A 21174-nucleotide genomic window follows, 5' to 3' on the forward strand; every position below is an offset into this window, starting at 1 on the left:
AAAAAAACGTTAGCAATTGTATACACAGGTTTCGTAAGGGCAGATGTTATGTTAAAGCTCAGTCAGCAGGGTTGCCAATAGAAATTTTTGTTATACTCTCCAATATTGTGCATACAACCACTCACATGTATTCACAAAAACACAAACATCCCCGTACACACATTCTCGTACATGCAGACACCAATGCACATTCCCAGGAAGAAACAGATATAGATAGGCAACTAAGAGAGACACACACATGCATTTCAATGCAAGTATGTTTACACACTGACTTAAACATAAATATGCACTGTCACGCATGCACACACAGGTATACTCTGCATTCACACACACATACTGTCAGACACAAAGATACACTTATTCCAGGTACAACCACTCACTGCCACATGCACACACACACTTTCAGACACACTCAAGCCCCCTGAAATATTTTCAGTTACACACACTCATCCCCATACATATACATACTACCAGACACATATACACATTTAGAAATATATACATACCTATCCTGTCGGGAATGATGCTCCAAGGCAGTGTTTCCCAATTGGTGTTCCACCAAAAGTTTTAAAAAATAAAATGGCGGCGAGGGATCTCCCCGCCCAGCTCCCTCGCGTGCACAGCAGTGATGCTGGAGCCGGACTATGACGTCACTCTGGCTCCGGCATCACTAAGAGGAGATCACTGCTCCATCACTGCCTGCACGCCAGCCGTTCAGCAGCCCCACTGGACCCCAGGGCCTGCGCGCTCAGCACGCCAGCCGCTAAGCAGCCCCACTGGACCCCAGGTACTCCATGCCAGCACTCCTAAAGGTAGGGGGGCTGGGTGGAGTAAAATGTAAAAAAAAAATTGTATGTGTGTCTGTTAGGGAGTTTGTATGTGTTTGTGTATCTGTCAAAGAGTATATGTGTGTTTGTCAGTCAGAATTAATGTGTGCTTGTCAGTGAGTGTGTGAGAGTGTATGTGATTGTCAGTGAGAATGTATCTGGTCTTGTCAGTGAGAGTGTATATGTGTTTGTATGTGTGTCTGTAAAAGAATATGTATGTTTGTCAGAGTGTATGTGTGTCTGTCAAAGAGTATGTGTGTCTGAGTGTGTCAGTGTGTGTATCTGTGTGTCAAGGTTTGTGTATGTGTCACTGTGTATATCTAAGTGTGTGTGTGTATGTATGTGACAGTGTGTATCAGTGTGTTTGTATGTGCCTGTGTGATTGTGTGTATGTCAGTGTGTGTAACTGAGTGTGTCAGTGTGTATGCGCCAGTGTGTATCTGTGGGTTCAAGTGTGTGTATATGTCACTTTGTGTATCTGAGTGTGTGTGTATTTGTGATTCAAGATTTGTGTGTCAGTGTGTATCTGAGTGTGTGTCAGTGTGTATCTGTGTGCCACTATGTGCCAGTGTGTGTGTGTGTGTATCTGTGTGTCAGATACATATGCACACACACACACAGATACACATATATACACACCTTGACACACATCGGCACATACAAACACAGATACACACATTTTGAAACATAGATAAACACATCTTGACACACAGATACATACACACACACACACAGATACACACTGTGTGTCAAGGTGTGTGTATCTGTGTCAGTGTGTGTATCTGTGTGCCACTATCTGCCAGTGTGTGTATCTGTGTGTCAGATTCATACACACTAGCACATACAAACACATACACACACACCTTGATACACACAGACACATAAAAACACAGATACACACTTTGACACACAGATACACACACCTTGACACACACACACATACATACATACATACATACATACATACATACATATATACATACACACACACACACACACACACACAGATACACACTGTGTGTCAAGGTGTGTGTATCTGTGTATCAGTGGGTGTATATCTGTGTATGTGTATATGTGCCAGTGTGTGTGTGTGTATCTGTGTGTCAGATATACCCACACACACACACACAGATACCCACACTGGCATATACTAGCACAGATACCCACACCGGCACATGCAAAAAACTTACAAAAAAATTGTAAAAAAAAAAATTCCGAGGAGAGGGGGTGGGTTGAAGTACACAATGTTGATACACTATGGGAAAGGGTTCCACGTGAAAAATGTATTGGGAACCCCTTCTCCAAGAAATCCAGTGTTGCTGGCACCTGTTGCTCTCTTCTGCAGTTGCATGTATGCTGGGAGGAAATACATTGATGCAATATCCCCTTAGTCCTGCCACAGAGTGGGCCTACCCTGCTTCAAAATAAATCTCCCTAATAAGACTCTTACTGGTCCCCTAGCTTGATAATAATGCCTTACCATGTATTTTAAAGATACAGAGCAAATATCAAGCAAATGAGTTTTGCAAAGGTGACGATTTCAAAAGAATGCCTTTTGACTTCTTTCCATTAAAATTGATGTAAATGAAAGACAACTTAAATTTGTAGAGCAGTGACAGGTGTAAACTTCCATGGCGCTCACAAATCCAATGCTACAGATAGTTAGTAAAATATATATTTGTTTTTAGTTCATTAGCTTATATTTTAGTGACAAGAAACCTATTGCACAGCTATCTATAAATACATTATCCCTTACAATGTCTTTGGTAGCTCTCAGTTTTAGCAGCAATTGATTAGCTGGTCAGTAGGTTGGGATGAACTATTTTTTAGCAAAAAAAATTCAGAAAATAAACATATTCCCACCACACTATTCATAACAAAACTTTTACAATGATCCGGGTTCCCAAAAGCCACAATCTGTAATAAAGCTGCAGTAATGATTCCCTGACATATTTCCAGTTATTTGCATGGCACTGTAATTATCACGACCTCTCATTGCTATACTTCTTTGATTGGGAAAATAAAATTGTGTGCAAGGTTGACAGCCATCTTTACAGACACATTTTATGCACATACACCTTTTACTTTACAAACACGAATGTATGTCTTGTGAGTTAGTAAATATAGTAAATAGATAAAGTGCATAGACGGTAATAGATAAAACAACTTCATTAGTCAAGGATGGCTTATTCATTTTTTTTTTTTTTTTTTTTTTACTAGGGACATAATGATTTGTCATTTAGATGTCCACACTACTCTAGTTCAGACTGTCTAAGATGTTGACAAATTATATGCATGATGGGAAAGAAGTAAATACTATTAATTAAACATTAGGTATTAATAAATTGACAACTTCCTTGTAAAATTAATGCCAAATTAACTTCCCAGAGGAGCTAGACATTTAACTCTCAACTCTGTATTATCAGTTGTATAAGTCTACATTCTATCTGTATGTCTTTCTGTCTGTCTATATCTATGTATCTGTCCATCTCTCTGTAAAATAATTCTATGACAGGATTTATTCCACAACCTATGCCATTAAGGGGCATCTATCTGTTTACTGGTATACAATTATCCACATCTGCATTTTTCCTTCTTAACGAAAACACACACACAAACAGCAATCCCTTGCTGCAATTGGTGCCCTAGCACCTATTAAAGTCACAATGTTTATAAATAATGCACAATACATGAGGGGGAACCTTTGATTTTACATATTTTAGATCAACAAAAAGGAGCTTAAAATTCCAATTTACCTCATGAAGCATTTTGTGAGCTTGTTAAAGGCCAACTAAGAGCTAAATCAGAACTATTTATTCCTTCAGTAATTTAATTCAAGTGGGTATTTAAAATCTCATAACTTTAAATGATGCTCCTTCCAGATGGTAAATTAATGTAATTTTAGCAAGAAGTGAAGTTGCACAGATATTTAGTATTTAGAACACTAGCTGATTTAATGTTCTGCCCCCACCAATGCACAGATGTTGCTTATCATTTGAGTGCCAGCCTGTCTCTATTTTTCCACTCACTGTGATCTGTGGCATAAAGATTGGAGGGTACTGAACGTCTAACTTGTTTTCATTATTCTAACCCTGTTAATAATTCACATGCATTGTGTGCAGTTTCTAATCATAAATGTGTACTCTTCACTTTTTCTTTGCACAGGGTTTGGACGGCAAACCGGGGCTCGAGGGGCCTGTTGGCCTCAAGGGAGAAAAGGTAAGATGTTCATTTTTATCAGGCTGCTAAGAAAATCATTTTAAGAAAAGTATTCTTAGTATTAACTCATTCATGGTTTATACTTCTTCCGATGTGTACAAAGACAGTTGAAAAATACAGAAATTCAATTTGAACATGAACAAGATAAATGAAAGGCGATAAAACATGAATGGCCAGTTATTTCATGTTCCCCTTGATGGACTTATATAGTTTAAAGTACAAACCCCTTGCTAAATATTCTGTAAGACCCACAAATGTAAACATTTTATTTCATCCATTAATTATTGTTCTATTCATCTGTAAACAGGGCCAGTGCAAGACTATTTTGTACCCTAGGTCACACCAGTTTCTTGCATCCCCCAATAAAAATTGCTAACTTTGTTTGCCTCTTTGTCTCCCAGCGCCTTTGTGTGTTACTTTCTTTCCCAACTCCTTTTTGTGTCTCTTTTTCTTCCCCAGCCTCTCTGTGTGTCTCTTTCTCCCCTACAGCCCCTCTGTGGGTCTCTTTGTCGTCGTCTCCAGCCTCTCTGTGGGTCTCTTTGTCCCCCCCCCCAGACCCTCTGTTAGTCTCTTTGCTCCCCCAACTCCCTCTGTGTTTGTGTCTTTTTCCCCTAGCCCCTCTGTGTCTGTATCTTTGTCCCCCAGCCCCAAAGTGTGTGTTCCTTTGTTCAACCCAAGCCCCACTGTGTGTGTGCCTTTGTTCAACCCAAGTCCAACTGTGTCTCTCTTTGTAGTCCCCCCAACCCCTACATGTTCCTCTTTGGCCAAGGTCAAGATTCTGCTGATGGGGCTTCCTATAGGCCCCTTGCTGCAGGTAAGAGATAAAGAGGCATAGGTTTGCAATAGTAGGTAAGAGATGAAGTGGCCTCTCCTGCTGATTTAGGGATGCAACTCTCACCATCCGCCGATGGGAGTTGCACTGAAATAAAATCTGTAAAGAAAAAAACACTGTGATTCTCGTTTTCTGAACACATTGCATCCCTGTCTGCTGTGCCAATGGGGATCCTGTATCCACATTGCCCAGTACCCTGCCATTATCAGCCAACTGATGTTGATGGCTTTTGCTGCAGCCTGTCTCCACAAACAAACACTGAATCTTCTAGCCATTTTCATGTTAAAAGGATGTCTGAGCAAATATTTTTTACTACAAACTAGGAGGAGATAGGGCAGATGAGGCTGAGTTAGACATTTTATACTAATATGTTCAGGGTGAATAAGTGATGTGGTGGAGGAGAAGGGGACTGATATATTGGATGGGAGAAAGATTAGAGTATGAGAAAAAGGTATAACAATTGAAGAAGCAGAGAGAAGGGGGATCTAGTGAAGGAGTTGGAACTGAGAGAAAGGAATGGTGAAAGTGAAAGAATACGGGTACAGAATATCAATAGAGAAGTCAAACAGAGTAAATTCCAATAAAGTATTTAGTAAAAAAAAAAAAGTCCAGCTAGCTGTTGAACTGTTGAAAACAGAGCTGATCTCTCAGATTGTAAACAGACATACTTACTGAATATTCTGTAAAGTGACACATGCCTTTTCTGAGCCTCCTCTTCTCTCTTTCTCTCCCATGCGCTGCTTTGTAGGCTGGGAGAAGTGAAAAGTAATCACCTTCTCCCAGCACAGCGCCACCTGTGGCTGCATGGGGAACAGCTGGTTAATGTAAAGAGTGCAGGACGGCCAGCTGCTGCAGAACCTTTGTTCCCGTTTCTGCAAGGGGCGCATGGGACAGCTTGCTGTGAGCCCCTGTAAGGGCAGAGGGCAGTCGCACTGCAGTAAATATAGGTCTGGGCAGGAGGGGAGCACTGTGCAGTCAGTGCTCTCCCCTCCTGTAAGTCACCTCTAGACTGCCTAGACCCTAGGTGGCTGCCTAGTTAGCCTAGTGGTCGCACCGGCCCTGTCTGTACATCTATAATATGTATTGTATTACAAGTAGTTATACAATGTAAGATTAAAAAAATGTACATACAAATAAATGAAAAGATTTCAGAAGGATACTTTACTAAGGCAAACTGTGAGTCAGGTAGGACATCACACATCCAATCTATTTATATACCAGGTAGCTATGAACATAGGGCCAATTAAAAAAAAAAAAAAGTATATACTAAAGACATATTCCAATCACCCTTAACATAAATGTATTTATTATAAATGACATTTGATAAAAAAGTAAGAAAACTTATTTTTGGTATTATAAAGCCATAAAAGAATTAAGTTCACTAATAAGATGTTGTTGAAACCAGTTGACAACAGATTTTCGATTTTTATCCCAAATACCTTTTTGAGGTAAAATTTGCCATTTTCTCTACCAAGCCCCAAAAGAAACCCAAAAAGGGCCAGACCAGCCCACAGAAGGGGATTGCCAGACTGGTGTGAATGTTCGTAAGTAAGGCCTTTTTGAGATTTTTGCTATCAGGTCCATGTACAAAACACTGAATTTTTGTCAAATGCTTTTTGCAAGCAAACAATAAATATCCGGACTAATATGACTCCATCTCACTATAAGAAGGTTCAACACCATAAAGAATGGAGGCATATCTAGTAGCATACCCAGTAGCTATTGTTGTCCAGTCCCTAAAACGACGACATACCTTAAATGCCTGGGGCAACCTTGGTGGGGTTTTGTTCAAGCAATAGCCTGGTGTTGACATGATCAGCAAGACCCATGATTTGGTGGGCATTTAACATTAAATGGCAACATACAGGGCACGTCTCTAATAGGTTAACAGATTAATTTGTATCTAGAATTCATTTTGAAGTAAAATCATTAATGATTAATATTATTGCAGTCGAAGCCTCAAACATTTAAATTTGTTGTAAAAACAAACAAATGCCATTTACATTGGGAAATTTGTATTTTCATATAGGTTACTGGTATAGTATATTAAGTCTATTTTTTCCCCCCCAATAGATTTGTCTATTTTATTTTCATACTACAAATTACTAGTAACATCATGTTAAAATTGTTTTCTAAATTGGCTTTGCTACCTGAACAATTCTTTCCATAAATGTAGTTAACGTCAATTGGATTGCTTATCTCCCAGCATTGTAACGGGAAGCTACAATACAGCCTTTGATCTGCCTGATGTTGCAGTGTGCCGCTGTGCCCAAAGTGAGAAGTCCAGTATGATGTAATGGCAGATTATACGATGTGCCAACTGTGTGCAATGAAACATGACAAAAGGACTATGTTATCACAGCAATTTGTAAAATGCTGTATCATCATTCAAAGTTAATTTCTGATGACACAGCTGCTTTAATCTTTTATCAAAAAGTTTAATTTCTATTTTTTTTTTTTAAATACTTTTTATTTCCATGCTCTGCACTGGCATCTTTGAAATATCAATTACAATTAAAAGAAGTGGTTACCAAGGAAACCAATTGACTGTGTTTTTCCATTATTTAGGACTCCAGTTAGTCTTATTGCTCCAGTTCATATTGTGTTTGTTTTTTTTTATGTGGTCCAGTGCATTAATTAATTGGACAGAAATTAAACCCAAATGTATCCTGAAGAGTTTCATAATTACATAAATATTTACAACAGCATTCTAGCCAGGGCGGAAGCAAGGATTTATACCACCCAAGGCAAAGGCATATTTTGCCTCCCCTGTGTTCCCAACCCGTGGCATGAATAAATAGCATCCTCTATCCCCTAATTTTGACAATACCTTAGTGAATGCATACAATTCATTTCTGTAATTACACAATGCTTATTTCTCTATCACATGAATGTCATTGCAAGATCTACAGGGATGTACTGCTTATCTGAACGCCAACAGGTTGCTCCATATGGAAGCACATCGTTAGAAATGTAGAGCTAATCCCTAATGTGTTTATGTAAAGTCATATTCATTATCATTACAATGAAATATGTGGTAAAAGTGTACGGATATTAAAAGATCAAACAGAAATTATGTTTAAAACATGAACCTCTGTTAATATTACTTATATTACCTATTTTAAATATATATAGAATCCTCTAGGCTACCATCTTTAAACAAAGTAAGATTAATAGACTGCAAATATGATGGCTTCTGTGCGGGAATCATTTGTTGACATTGAAATGACTTTGAGTTTACTTGTTCATGTATGTTTCAGTTTGTAGAGATGTATTAATAGAGGGAGAAAGGGAGAGAGTGACAGAGAGAGATGGAGGGATAGATTTAAAAAAAACAAAACGGTATCATGTGATGACTTTCAAAAGTAAGCGGAACATTTTGTTTTATTAAAGAAACAATTCAAACCCCTAGAGCACTACAGCTTCTATCCAAATGTACATATTTGTCAGACACTACATGGGGAACACCAAGAACACAGCATCAGTCTGCAAGATATAGAAAAATTGCAGTTCTGTTATTTCTTCATTTTAAAAATTCATACATTTGGTGTCAAGGGGGGGAGACCACCACACCAGGATTTTGAAATAGAAGTGCACAGTAAAGGAGTTTAAGCATGCATGGGATAGGCATAAGGCTATCCTAACTATACGTTAAGGCCAGGGACTAATGAAAGTATTTAAAATATTGGGCAGACTAGATGGGCCGAATGGTTCTTATCTGCCGTTACATTCTATGTTTCTATGTTTAAGTGGAACCTTGCGCCTTTAGCTCCCCTCTTAATTTACATCACTTCAAACACTTTTTAACCTTTGTAACTTGCAACAAATGTAATGTCATGAGTCAATGATGTCTCTCTTCCTTACTGGGATAAAAACAAGAGCTATAAAATGTGTCCCAAGCACTAGACTTGGAGCCAAATTTAGGCCGATTGGGTGATCTTCAAATTCCTGAATTCCAATTGAAAATGCAGCGCAATCATAAACCAAACAAAATTGACAAGCATGTTCGTTTTGATTTATGATTCTGAATTCCTCCCATGGTGCCAAAAAAAATAGGTGACTAATGGGGAAAACATAATCGTGATCTGATTATATTTATATTATGTATATACTTTGCAGTTATTTTTATTAAATATTATGTTATTTTAGTTAATTAAATGTGTTTCCAGTATAGATTTTTCATTACTGAAATTTTGATGAGCCAAACTGTGATATGGCCAGATATGTTGTTTTGGGCAAAACAAATATTCTCTCTGTGTACAAGTCTACAAACCAAAGCGGTACCCCAACAAATTACAGGAACCTAGTTTTTATATCTAACGGCTATTCTGTGTCTCTTCTTTTTACCTCCAGATTACTAGCATATACATCTTTACAACCACTTCACATTCTAGTAAGATGTATAAGAAGTGGAGCGATATAAAGTGAATAAGCCCCTATCACCAAACAAAGATAAATTTATACTTAGACTTTGCTGGATAGGATTCAAATTTCAAATGCAACATGCAAAAAAAGATCAACAAGAGATCATAGTACAGATCTGTATGGACTGATATAAATTCATATACGTATGTATAATATAAAAATTAACAATTTATTGTATACAATTCGTAAAAACAGCTAGAATATAGCTAAATAGCAGTAAAAACAAATTCCTGCTTACTGGAAATGGTGGTGAGCATAACGGTATATGTTCCCGTTTGCTCACAGCAAGACTGTCCCACACTGGGTGATGTCTCCTGAATCACACGAGTTGAATGGAGCTCCTGTTGTTGAGGAGCTCCCAGCCGACCACCAGTTGAAAGGTTCTCCCTCCCTGGCCCAAGAAATTTTAATTGTGTCTCGGAATAACAGGGAATAGGCGCAAAAGATCTCTCTGCCACGATCTAAAAACCCCACGGCAGAATCAACATCTACTAACTGTTGTCACAAAAAGAGGAGGCGGAGCCAAAATACGAGCCGGGAACACGGAAGTAGAGAACGAGCTTACACTCGCCTGCCGACCCGACCTCAACAACAGGAGCTCCATTCAACTCGTGTGATTCAGGAGACATCACCCAGTGTGGGACAGTCTTGCTGTGAGCAAACGGGAACATATACCGTTATGCTCACCACCATTTCCAGTAAGCAGGAATTTGTTTTTACTGCTATTTAGCTATATTCTAGCTGTTTTTACGAATTGTATACAATAAATTGTTAATTTTTATATTATACATACGTATATGAATTTATATCAGTCCATACAGATCTGTACTATGATCTCTTGTTGATCTTTTTTTGCATGTTGCATTTGAAATTTGAATCCTATCCAGCAAAGTCTAAGTATAAATTTATCTTTGTTTGGTGATAGGGGCTTATTCACTTTATATCGCTCCACTTCTTATACATCTTACTACAATACTTTACATCTGGTGAAGGGAACACCTGTAGAAGTGTGGAAGCTGCTTTATTGAAATTGTACATAAATATATGCCTAAATAGCTCTAAATCTTCACCCATAATAGAGCTTGAGTACACTAAATTGCTCCAGTAAAAATAACTTTATTTCTGTATAACCACTTCACATTCTGCCCTTAAAAACCTGAGGAGTCACAAGACCTAAAGTCCACCCCATCTGCTTGTGATGCATATCGTAAAATTCCAATAATTCATTATTGGTGGTGTATTACCTCTTCCTATAAGTATTTTTGGGGAAAACACTACAGATTATATGGTATCCATTATCTTGCAATACTTCAGAAACAGTAACAAAAATAGACGTGTAAAAATTGTCAAATGTGTATGAGTTTTGCTATTGCTCTGATAGCAGTTTTGGTTTTATATTTTCTTCAAAATAGCATTATAATGTACAAATAATTCATGCATGCTGTTATAATGTAAAGTACAGTTACACCAAACATCTACACAATACAGAAAATTGTATGTTCCTGGCAGCTTGAACAGAATACCTGTAGTGTGGTTGGTATTCTCAGTGTCCTTCTTCTCTTCTCCTTTCTTGGCTCCAAGAATGCAGCCATGAAGTTTGAACTACAAAGCTTGATATAGACTATGGATAAAGGGTCCGTTAGAATTTACAGTTACTCTTCAAACATGTAGAATGTTAGAATGAAGCTATGGCAGATAAATGTGTTTCTCTTCAGTGTAGAATTGAGCGCAGGAGCATTTAAAGACTATTTATTTTTCTTTTTTTTACATTGCTTTGTAATGCAAAGCATGTACAAATACATATGTTGTAGAGAAGGATGGGGTGAAAAAGACCATATACTCTTTTGAACAAGACATTCAATTCCATAACGTAATAAAGAGGATTGGATAAACAACTAAAACATTTATGCAAAAAGCATAGACTTTCTCATCTTCCTTGTTTAACTCTTTTTATTCAGTAACAATATCTTGAATACACTGTGTTTTAAGTGGAGCCTAGTATGCATTTAAATAGACCTACAGCATAATTTAAAACAAGACAGTTTATTTTGAGAAATAAAACCTTTTCATATTTTGATTTTATTTTTCTTGTTGAAGTGGTGTGTATTTTACATTAAATCACAGCAGTTATTACACTAATCAGCTGTGCTCTATAATTCTGCTTGCGTTCCTGTAGCCTTTCAGCTGCTTAGTAAATATAACTTGTATTGTGTTGCCTATCCCATAGTATCTATTAGCAGTAATGAGAGGTAATGCTCACGTTTTATTGATGTCTAGTTAGAAAGCACTGTATTGTTGTATTTGCTTCATAGACCCTTGCTATAGAAAAATAAATTGTCATAAAAATAAACTACCAAGGGTAACCGTTTTCTTTACTTTATCTGCTTGAAAGCTGTAATTCCTATGACGTAGGTACATCGTAGGACTATACCTACATAGTATGAATTAACAGTATGCTCTAATAATTATAAATATAATTTAAACAGCATAAATATAATTTTATAAAGTGTGCAATGTAAGTATAGGGTGTACAAAGAAAACATTGAGACATAAAATCATAAGAATTCTATGTAATAGGAAGTGTTTATTTTTGTTCATTAGGGTGAAATGGGACCCCCAGGACCTGCTCCAATACCTGTAAGTATTTCCCATGTCAACACCCATGTAGACGTTTAATTCAGCATGACAGTTATGAACATAAATGTGAGCTTGCAAATGACAAATCATGCCAATCTAAAGTGACTAAAGTGCACTAGATGTTTTGTAAAAAATATATAGGTCCATATATTGTTTGCATTAGTACAGTATAAAGGTATAAAGACTTTCGTAATTATGGTGCTGAGAGTGCCCCTTTATGAAAACTCACTCTTCTATTCCATTTGGTGTAACTGTAGAAAGTCTGTATAAGTCCTAATATAACTGTACTACAAAGAATAGATAGGCTTTAGTGGAACTTGCAGTAGGTACCTGCATTAACAGAATTACACCGTGCCCTTACACAGAATTACACCGTGCCCTTACACAGAATTACACCGTGCCCTTACACAGAATTACACCGTGGCCTTACATAGAATTACACCGTGCCCTTACACAGAATTACACCGTGCCCTTACACAGAATTACACCGTGCCCTTACACAGAATTACACCGTGCCCTTACACAGAATTACACCGTGCCCTTACACAGAATTACACCGTGCCCTTACACAGAATTACACCGTGCCCTTACACAGAATTACACCGTGCCCTTACACAGAATTACACCGCGCCCTTACACAGAATTACACCGCGCCCTTACACAGAATTACACCGTGCCCTTACACAGAATTACACCGTGCCCTTACACAGAATTACACCGTGCCCTTACACAGAATTACACCGTGCCCTTACACAGAATTACACTGTGCCCTTACACAGAATTACACCGCGCCCTTACACAGAATTACACCGTGTCCTTACACAGAATTACACCGTGCCCTTACACAGAATTACACTGTGCCCTTACACAGAATTACACTGTGCCCTTACACAGAATTACACCGTGCCCTTACACAGAATTACACCGTGCCCTTACACAGAATTACACCGTGCCCTTACACAGAATTACACCGTGCCCTTACACAGAATTACACTGTGCCCTTACACAGAATTACACCGCACCCTTACACAGAATTACACCGTGCCCTTACACAGAATTACACCGTGCCCTTACACAGAATTACACCGCGCCCTTACACAGAATTACACCGTGCCCTTACACAGAATTACACCGTGCCCTTACACAGAATTACACCGTGCCCTTACACAGAATTACACTGTGCCCTTACACAGAATTACACTGTGCCCTTACACAGAATTACACCGCGCCCTTACACAGAATTACACCGTGCCCTTACACAGAATTACACCGTGCCCTTACACAGAATTACACCGCACCCTTACACAGAATTACACCGCGCCCTTACACAGAATTACACTGTGCCCTTACACAGAATTACACCGTGCCCTTACACAGAATTACACCGTGCCCTTACACAGAATTACACTGTGCCCTTACACAGAATTACACCGCGCCCTTACACAGAATTACACCGTGCCCTTACACAGAATTACACTGTGCCCTTACACAGAATTACACCGTGCCCTTACACAGAATTACACCGTGCCCTTACACAGAATTACACCGCGCCCTTACACAGAATTACACTGTGCCCTTACACAGAATTACACCGTGCCCTTACACAGAATTACACCGTGCCCTTACACAGAATTACACCGTGCCCTTACACAGAATTACACTGTGCCCTTACACAGAATTACACCGCACCCTTACACAGAATTACACCGTGCCCTTACACAGAATTACACCGTGCCCTTACACAGAATTACACCGCGCCCTTACACAGAATTACACCGTGCCCTTACACAGAATTACACCGTGCCCTTACACAGAATTACACCGTGCCCTTACACAGAATTACACTGTGCCCTTACACAGAATTACACTGTGCCCTTACACAGAATTACACCGCGCCCTTACACAGAATTACACCGTGCCCTTACACAGAATTACACCGTGCCCTTACACAGAATTACACCGCGCCCTTACACAGAATTACACCGCGCCCTTACACAGAATTACACTGTGCCCTTACACAGAATTACACCGTGCCCTTACACAGAATTACACCGTGCCCTTACACAGAATTACACTGTGCCCTTACACAGAATTACACCGCGCCCTTACACAGAATTACACCGTGCCCTTACACAGAATTACACTGTGCCCTTACACAGAATTACACCGTGCCCTTACACAGAATTACACCGTGCCCTTACACAGAATTACACCGCGCCCTTACACAGAATTACACTGTGCCCTTACACAGAATTACACCGTGCCCTTACACAGAATTACACCGCGCCCTTACACAGAATTACACCGTGCCCTTACACAGAATTACACCGTGCCCTTACACAGAATTACACCGTGCCCTTACACAGAATTACACCGTGCCCTTACACAGAATTACACCGTGCCCTTACACAGAATTACACCGTGCCCTTACACAGAATTACACCGTGCCCTTACACAGAATTACACCGCGCCCTTACACAGAATTACACCGCGCCCTTACACAGAATTACACCGTGCCCTTACACAGAATTACACCGTGCCCTTACACAGAATTACACCGTGCCCTTACACAGAATTACACTGTGCCCTTACACAGAATTACACCGTGCCCTTACACAGAATTACACCGTGCCCTTACACAGAATTACACCGTGCCCTTACACAGAATTACACCGTGCCCTTACACAGAATTACACCGCGCCCTTACACAGAATTACACTGTGCCCTTACACAGAATTACACCGTGCCCTTACACAGAATTACACCGTGCCCTTACACAGAATTACACTGTGCCCTTACACAGAATTACACCGCGCCCTTACACAGAATTACACCGTGCCCTTACACAGAATTACACCGTGCCCTTACACAGAATTACACCGTGCCCTTACACGTTGTTGGTCGTCAGTATTTCCAAAGGAAAAATAAGTCGTTACATAAGTAAATCTGAGCTGATATCTATGGCTTGCGTAATTGGCTCAAGGTCTCCGCTCCGCTTTTAAAATCACTTCATAATGCAATTCTTGCTCTGTTCTTCTGGATGTCAGAAAGTAAGAAAATACTAGAAATTCTTTAAAAAGCTCAAACAGTGAAGATTTTAGAAGTACATTAGAAGGTACTGAAGATATATTTTTTAATATCACATTTGATATAGCCTTATAAAATACATTGGGAATCATTAGTGGGATTTCTAGCAGTGGATATTGTTTGTGAGCACAAGGAAAGTTGTATTGATTGCTGTAGGTGCTGGCGGGTAATGACACATTTATAGGAGGACCAGAAAGGCTGTCTGATTCATTTTTGCCCACTAGACTGCCTTTTTTATATAAATGAAGACAAAGGTGTTTTACTGATGGCAGAAGATAACCTTTTTTTCCAGAGAGTGATGCTAGTCATTTCATTTTTTTTATTGAAAAAGTCAGACAGTTGAGCACAAAGCCCTGTAAAGCAGTGGGCTACCATATGTCAAGTTACAAATAAAAACCTTTGATTTAACAACTAAAAGGTAATTGGTTCATCTAGTTCAAGCATGTCAAACTCAAAGGCTAGCATGGGCCACATAAATAAGGTTTAAGCTTATGTGGGCCGCAAAAAACAAACAAAGAAAACATTCTCATAGAAATGCAGGTTTGTTTTGAAAAGTACAGTATAAAAAAAAACAGCACCCCCCTCTACTAAACCCCAGTCCTCCCCTCTATACTAAATCCCAGTCCCCCTCTCTGTACTAAATCCCAGTCCCCCCCTCTATACTAAATCCCAGCCCTTGTTTAAAAAAAAACAAACAATATTAGCCAACAAGCAGACTCCACTCACATTGCAGCTGTCAGTATGCGACTCTGGAGTCCAGTCTCTGGTATACCCCCAATGGCGCCATCCGCACCCTGTGCCAAAGCGAGTCCTCCCACTACTCCTTGAAAACCTGTGAAGGTGGAGCACATTGACGTCACATTGGAATGTGACGCGGCGTTGCATGCCTTTGTGCACCTCCAGGTCCTCCACTGCCCAGCCGCGGCCATCGCAACACTGACCAACACACACTGACAGACACACACTCACTGACAGACACACACACACTCTCTGACAGACAGACACACACACACACGCTCTGACAGACACACATTCTGACAGACAGACACACATACTCACTGACAGACAGACAGACACACGTACTTACTGACAGACTGACAGGCAGACACACACTCACTGTCAGACACATGCTAACTGACAAACATACACTCACTGACAGACACACACACTCTCTGACAGACAGACACACACACTCTCTGACAGACAAACATTCTGACAGACAGACACACATACTCACTGACATACAGACAGACACACACTCACTGTCAGACACATGCTAACTGACAAACATACACTCACTGACAGACACACTCACTGAGTGACAGACACACACTCTCTGACAAACAGACGCACACACTCTGACAGACAGACACACACTCTCTCTGACAGACACACATGCTGACAGACAGACACACATACTCATTGACAGACAGACACACACAAACTCACTGTCAGACACACGCTAACTGACAAACATACACTCACTGACAGAAACACTCACTGACAGACAGACACACACTCTCTAACAGACAGACACACACTCTCTGACAGGCACACACACACTCTCTGACAGACATACATTCTGACAGACAGACACACACTCACTGTCAGACACACGCCAACTGACAAACATACACTCACTGACAGAAACACTCACTGAGAGACAGACACACACTCACTGACATACATTTCCACATTCTTGCACACACTAACATCATTTTCTTTATTGCTCTTACCTTTGGGAGCTGGTGTGGGGCCTCTCCCTGGGGTCCAGTGGGGATCTTCTCTCGGGAGCTCAGTCTTTCTGCTCCTCATTGCTCCCTCACGCACGCAGTTTAGTGATGCTGGGTGCCGGAATGACGTCATATTCTGGCACCTGGAATCACTACAGAGGGCACGTGCGAGGGAGCAGTGAGGAGCAGGAACACAGAGCTCCCTCACTGTCGCCAGGGACCTCTCCTCCCTGGCCGGGTACATTTTTAGCAGAGTAGGCACCTGCAATGTGGGGAGAGCAGGTGCCTACTCTGCCTTAGTAAGCATGTCTCAAACTCGCAGATCGCCAGGCTGCAAAGATATTCATTGTGGGCCACGAGTTTGACATGCTCTAGTTTATTTCCTACCTAAACAATTTGCATTTCATCAATCCCACACCTAATCTTTGTCTACCACCTCGTGGGGTAGGCTAGTCCAGACATTTACAACTCTTCATGCAAATAACGCATTTCTTGTTGTTACTGGTAAATGTACCTCTCTCGAGCTCCAGTGTACGTGCTTTTGCTCTTAGTAATTGTATTTTTCTACAGAATTCAGCCCCCTTGTATTTTGTCAATTTATTCTGATTTCTATGTACTGATGTCTTCCTGTGGTTAATTGGCTCAATGTGCTAAAACACAATGTAAATATGTGTATCAATTTACCCCAGAGATTTACTGCATGCCACTTCAGACAATTTTAAAGTCTAATATTTTTTTTCACTGGTGTTAGAGAAAAGCATTTAAGGTTGTGGATTCAGATCTTAATGCATCACAGTTAATTTGTGCAACAGATGTGACAATATAAAAATCCCATCTGACATCTCTACATCTGTGCTCTTACCTCAGTATGCTTAATACCATCCATCAACCAGTACTTTTCGCCCAGATATTACTTTCTATTTCTCGTTCAAGTTAAATAACTTTCTCGAACATGTTTATTCGGCTTCTTTTTAACTGTTTAAAAACCTGAGCAACCAATTAGAAATGCTTCACACTTCCCTCAGGCACTTAAAAGGTTAATATGAAGTTAATATCGATGGTTAATAACAGGTTTGCGGTAAAAGTAGTATTGACTTATTTTGGAATGCATTCATTCTCTTATGTACCTAATTATTGATTCTACTAAGGAAATATAACTAGTCTGTAACGTTAAGCCTTTTTGTTGAAAATCTGTGTCCACAGACTTTGCTGCAGAGAGTAATCCCAGACAATCCCGGAGTTAATTAAGGCAAAGATTGCATAGGCTCAATCCACAGATCTGCCGCAGAGTTTTAATTGCTCTTCAGGGACAGATCAAACTACTCATTATTCGGTTATTGTTGTAGAGATGCTGCTGCATCTGATTCTCTAAATGGCCTCAGTAAGACAGGTGAGGAAAGAATATAGCTCAGTGGGACCCGGCCAATTTGTGGAAGCCAAAATATGAAGTTTAAAAACAGAGTGCAGCTTTGATCGTTGGTAAAAAGGAAACATTATAAAATATTTAACCTTTTGTTGCCTTAGTGAATACTGGTGTGCGTACAGTTTGGAAATTCATTCTTAGCTGTTACTTCAGGAAATCAAAGTATTGTATTCACTAAATCAGTGTTGTCCAACTTGTTTATTGTTCAGTCCCTCCTTTCTTATTATTACCTTAGTATATATCTCTCTCCTCTCCTAATTCACTAGGCCTATTTTCATTAATTTCCCCTCTTTATTCTATTATTATTATGATTATAATTATTTATGAACTGCCAACAAATTCTGCAGCGGTGTACAATAGGTGGACTAACAAGTAGTTACAACAAGACGTACATAAAGAGAACATGCTGGGGGCCCTGCTCTAATTAGCTTGCATTCTAAAGGGAGTGGGGTAAAATAACAGAGGAGGTAAGAGTAAGATGTATTTCATGTATGAGAAAAATAGATTGCTAGAAGAGCTTTGGAGAGGAAGCAAGGTGGGTCACTGAGATGAGAGAGAAAGCTGTTAACAGTCTGATGGATATTAAGATGAGGAATTGGGAGTAGCGCCTTGATACAAAATCTCCAATGATATATGCAACAGAAGAAAGGAGAACAAGGAAAACCAATATAGTGTAGTATGTACTACAATTCTGGAATAAGAAGAGATGCACTCACAATTGGTGAAGCTAAAAAATGATCTCTACCTAAGGATACAGTAGTACTTCTCTTGGTCTTGATATGTGGTCCACTTATATAAAACAAAACACAGAAGGAAATGGTGTAGTATGTTATGGTATTCAAATATAACAGCGTTATATAAAATAAGAATTGGTTTTCGGACAAATCATTGATCATCCAAAACTCTTACAAATCACAACTCGTTTTAAACCAATTGCTCAAGTCTAGTAAGTGCTAGCACTGATATCTTCTCCCACTTTGACTACTGCAATCCCCTTCTGACAGGTGTTACACATTCCCATCTTGCTCTGCTAGAGTCTATAATGAATGCTGAAGTGAGTATCACCTACTTTTCCTCCTGTATCTCCTGTATCTCCCGTGCCGGCCTCCTCTGTCAACCCTTACATTGACATTCCATACATAATATGGCTCAATTCTGGTCCTTGCTTGTAAATCTTTACATAACACTGCTCCTACCTACCTATCCTCACTAAAGCACATGTATGTCCCACCCAGGCCTCTCCACTCAATGACTTGCATCTATCCTTTGTTTGTACATGCACCTCTGATGCCCATATTCAAGGCTTCTCCAGGATTGCACCATACGCGTGGACCTCTCTTCCCTGCTCCGTTAAACTCTCACCCAGTCTCCATTGCTTTAAAATAAATCACTGAAAACTCACTTCTTCTGAAAGAATATCAATTAAACAGTTAACGATTTTCCCTCACCACATCTCATTAGCCCACCTTGCTTTCTTTCCTAAACTTTTGTAGCAATCTACTGTTCCATAAATAAAATACATATTATCCTTACCTCTTGTGTCATTTAACCCCACTCCCCTTGAAATATAAGCTTGTTTGAGCAGCACCTTCTGTTCCTGTATTTCCAACTTGTTTCTTGCAAATATTTGTTTATATATTTTTAAATTTTGTTAGTCTACATATTGTATAGTCCTGCGAAATATGATGGCGCTTTATAAGAAGTAGTAGTAATAATAATAATAAGGAACTGAAGTAGTATTTTGGTATAATATTGATCGCAACTAGATATGCTCAAATGTTAAATATGTGTTGTTTTGACAGGGACCTCAAGTAGATTTGTTTATTTTCTAACAAAAGCAATGATATTTCTATTTGCTAGCCACACACTACTGGTCTATAAAATATCTAACAGCATTGTGTAATTGCACAACTTCATATATTACAATTCATTAGGAAAACTTTCAATCTAATTAATTGGGGTTTACACAGTAATTAGTTCTGTCCGTTGCTTCTGATAATTGTTTTGGCATGGAATCATAATGTGATTGCGAATGATTGTTATTAGAGGAGTGTCACGGCCTATGTTTACATTGTTGACAGAGCTCTAATTCCCTGAGAAATGTCCCTCTTCCCTATGTCATTTACATGCCTGAAAGAAAAACCATGCAACATTGTAACAGGACTTTGTAAAAACCATGCTCACAATCTAAGTTGAAAACTATTTCAGACTTTATCCACCATGCACTTTAATGTCCTAGAGAAAATCAGCACACCAATTCATTACAATGTGCTTACATCCAAAATAATCACAGGTATCCTTAAAAAAAGTTTCTTCACTTTATTTGAATTTTTCAAATGCAGCATGTAAGGAACTGTGTATTATGTGGGGAGGGGGGGAACAAACAACAGAAAATTAAATGAAATAAAACTGAAAGCATTTCACAACATGCTTCCTAATGTGAAATGGTGGGAACTACTGGACCTAAACATTTTGAAAAAATAGTTATTATTGACGCCTACATTTTATTTATGTAAACAATGAGAATTATACAGTGTCAGAACATGGGAGAATTATAACCCATTTATAATAAGTATTAGCTTAACCCTTTAAGGACAGTGGGCGTGCTATGCCATCCTGCAAAATGTGGGCTTTGGTGATGCAGGGTGGCATAGCACGCCCCACGCATAAAACGCGAACCCCACCCGATATTCTTACCTGTTGTGATAATCCTGATTCGGGGACTGCCTTACATCCCAGGCAACCCTGGGATATCTCTCTCTCTCTCTCTCTCTACATATATATATATATATATATATATATATATATATATATATACAATGGTGTATTTTAAAATGGTGCTGTCCTAGGCATGACAGATCTCGGGCACCCCCTAATTCCCTAATTTAAATGTACCCATCCCTTCCTGCCAAGGCCACACCTCTTCCTGTTAACTTACACACATTTTGACTGACAGACCCACACTCACGGACCAGCACACACTCTCCGATA

General features: G+C 39.4%; 1 protein-coding gene across 1 annotated transcript in view; it reads left to right on the forward strand.

Moving 5' to 3' along the window:
- LOC134586239 (collagen alpha-1(XIX) chain-like) overlaps positions 1 to 11979 on the forward strand; it is a 378704-nt gene extending 366725 nt beyond the window's left edge. The window contains exons 14-15 of the mRNA XM_063441732.1: positions 3993 to 4046; positions 11905 to 11979. Coding sequence (XP_063297802.1) covers positions 3993 to 4046; positions 11905 to 11979 — 129 coding nt within the window. The remainder of the gene's footprint in view (positions 1 to 3992; positions 4047 to 11904) is intronic.
- The last annotated feature ends 9195 nt before the right edge of the window (positions 11980 to 21174 follow it).

Source organism: Pelobates fuscus, chromosome 2 (assembly GCF_036172605.1).
Source record: "Pelobates fuscus isolate aPelFus1 chromosome 2, aPelFus1.pri, whole genome shotgun sequence".
In the NCBI taxonomy this organism is placed as follows: Eukaryota; Metazoa; Chordata; class Amphibia; order Anura; family Pelobatidae; genus Pelobates; species Pelobates fuscus.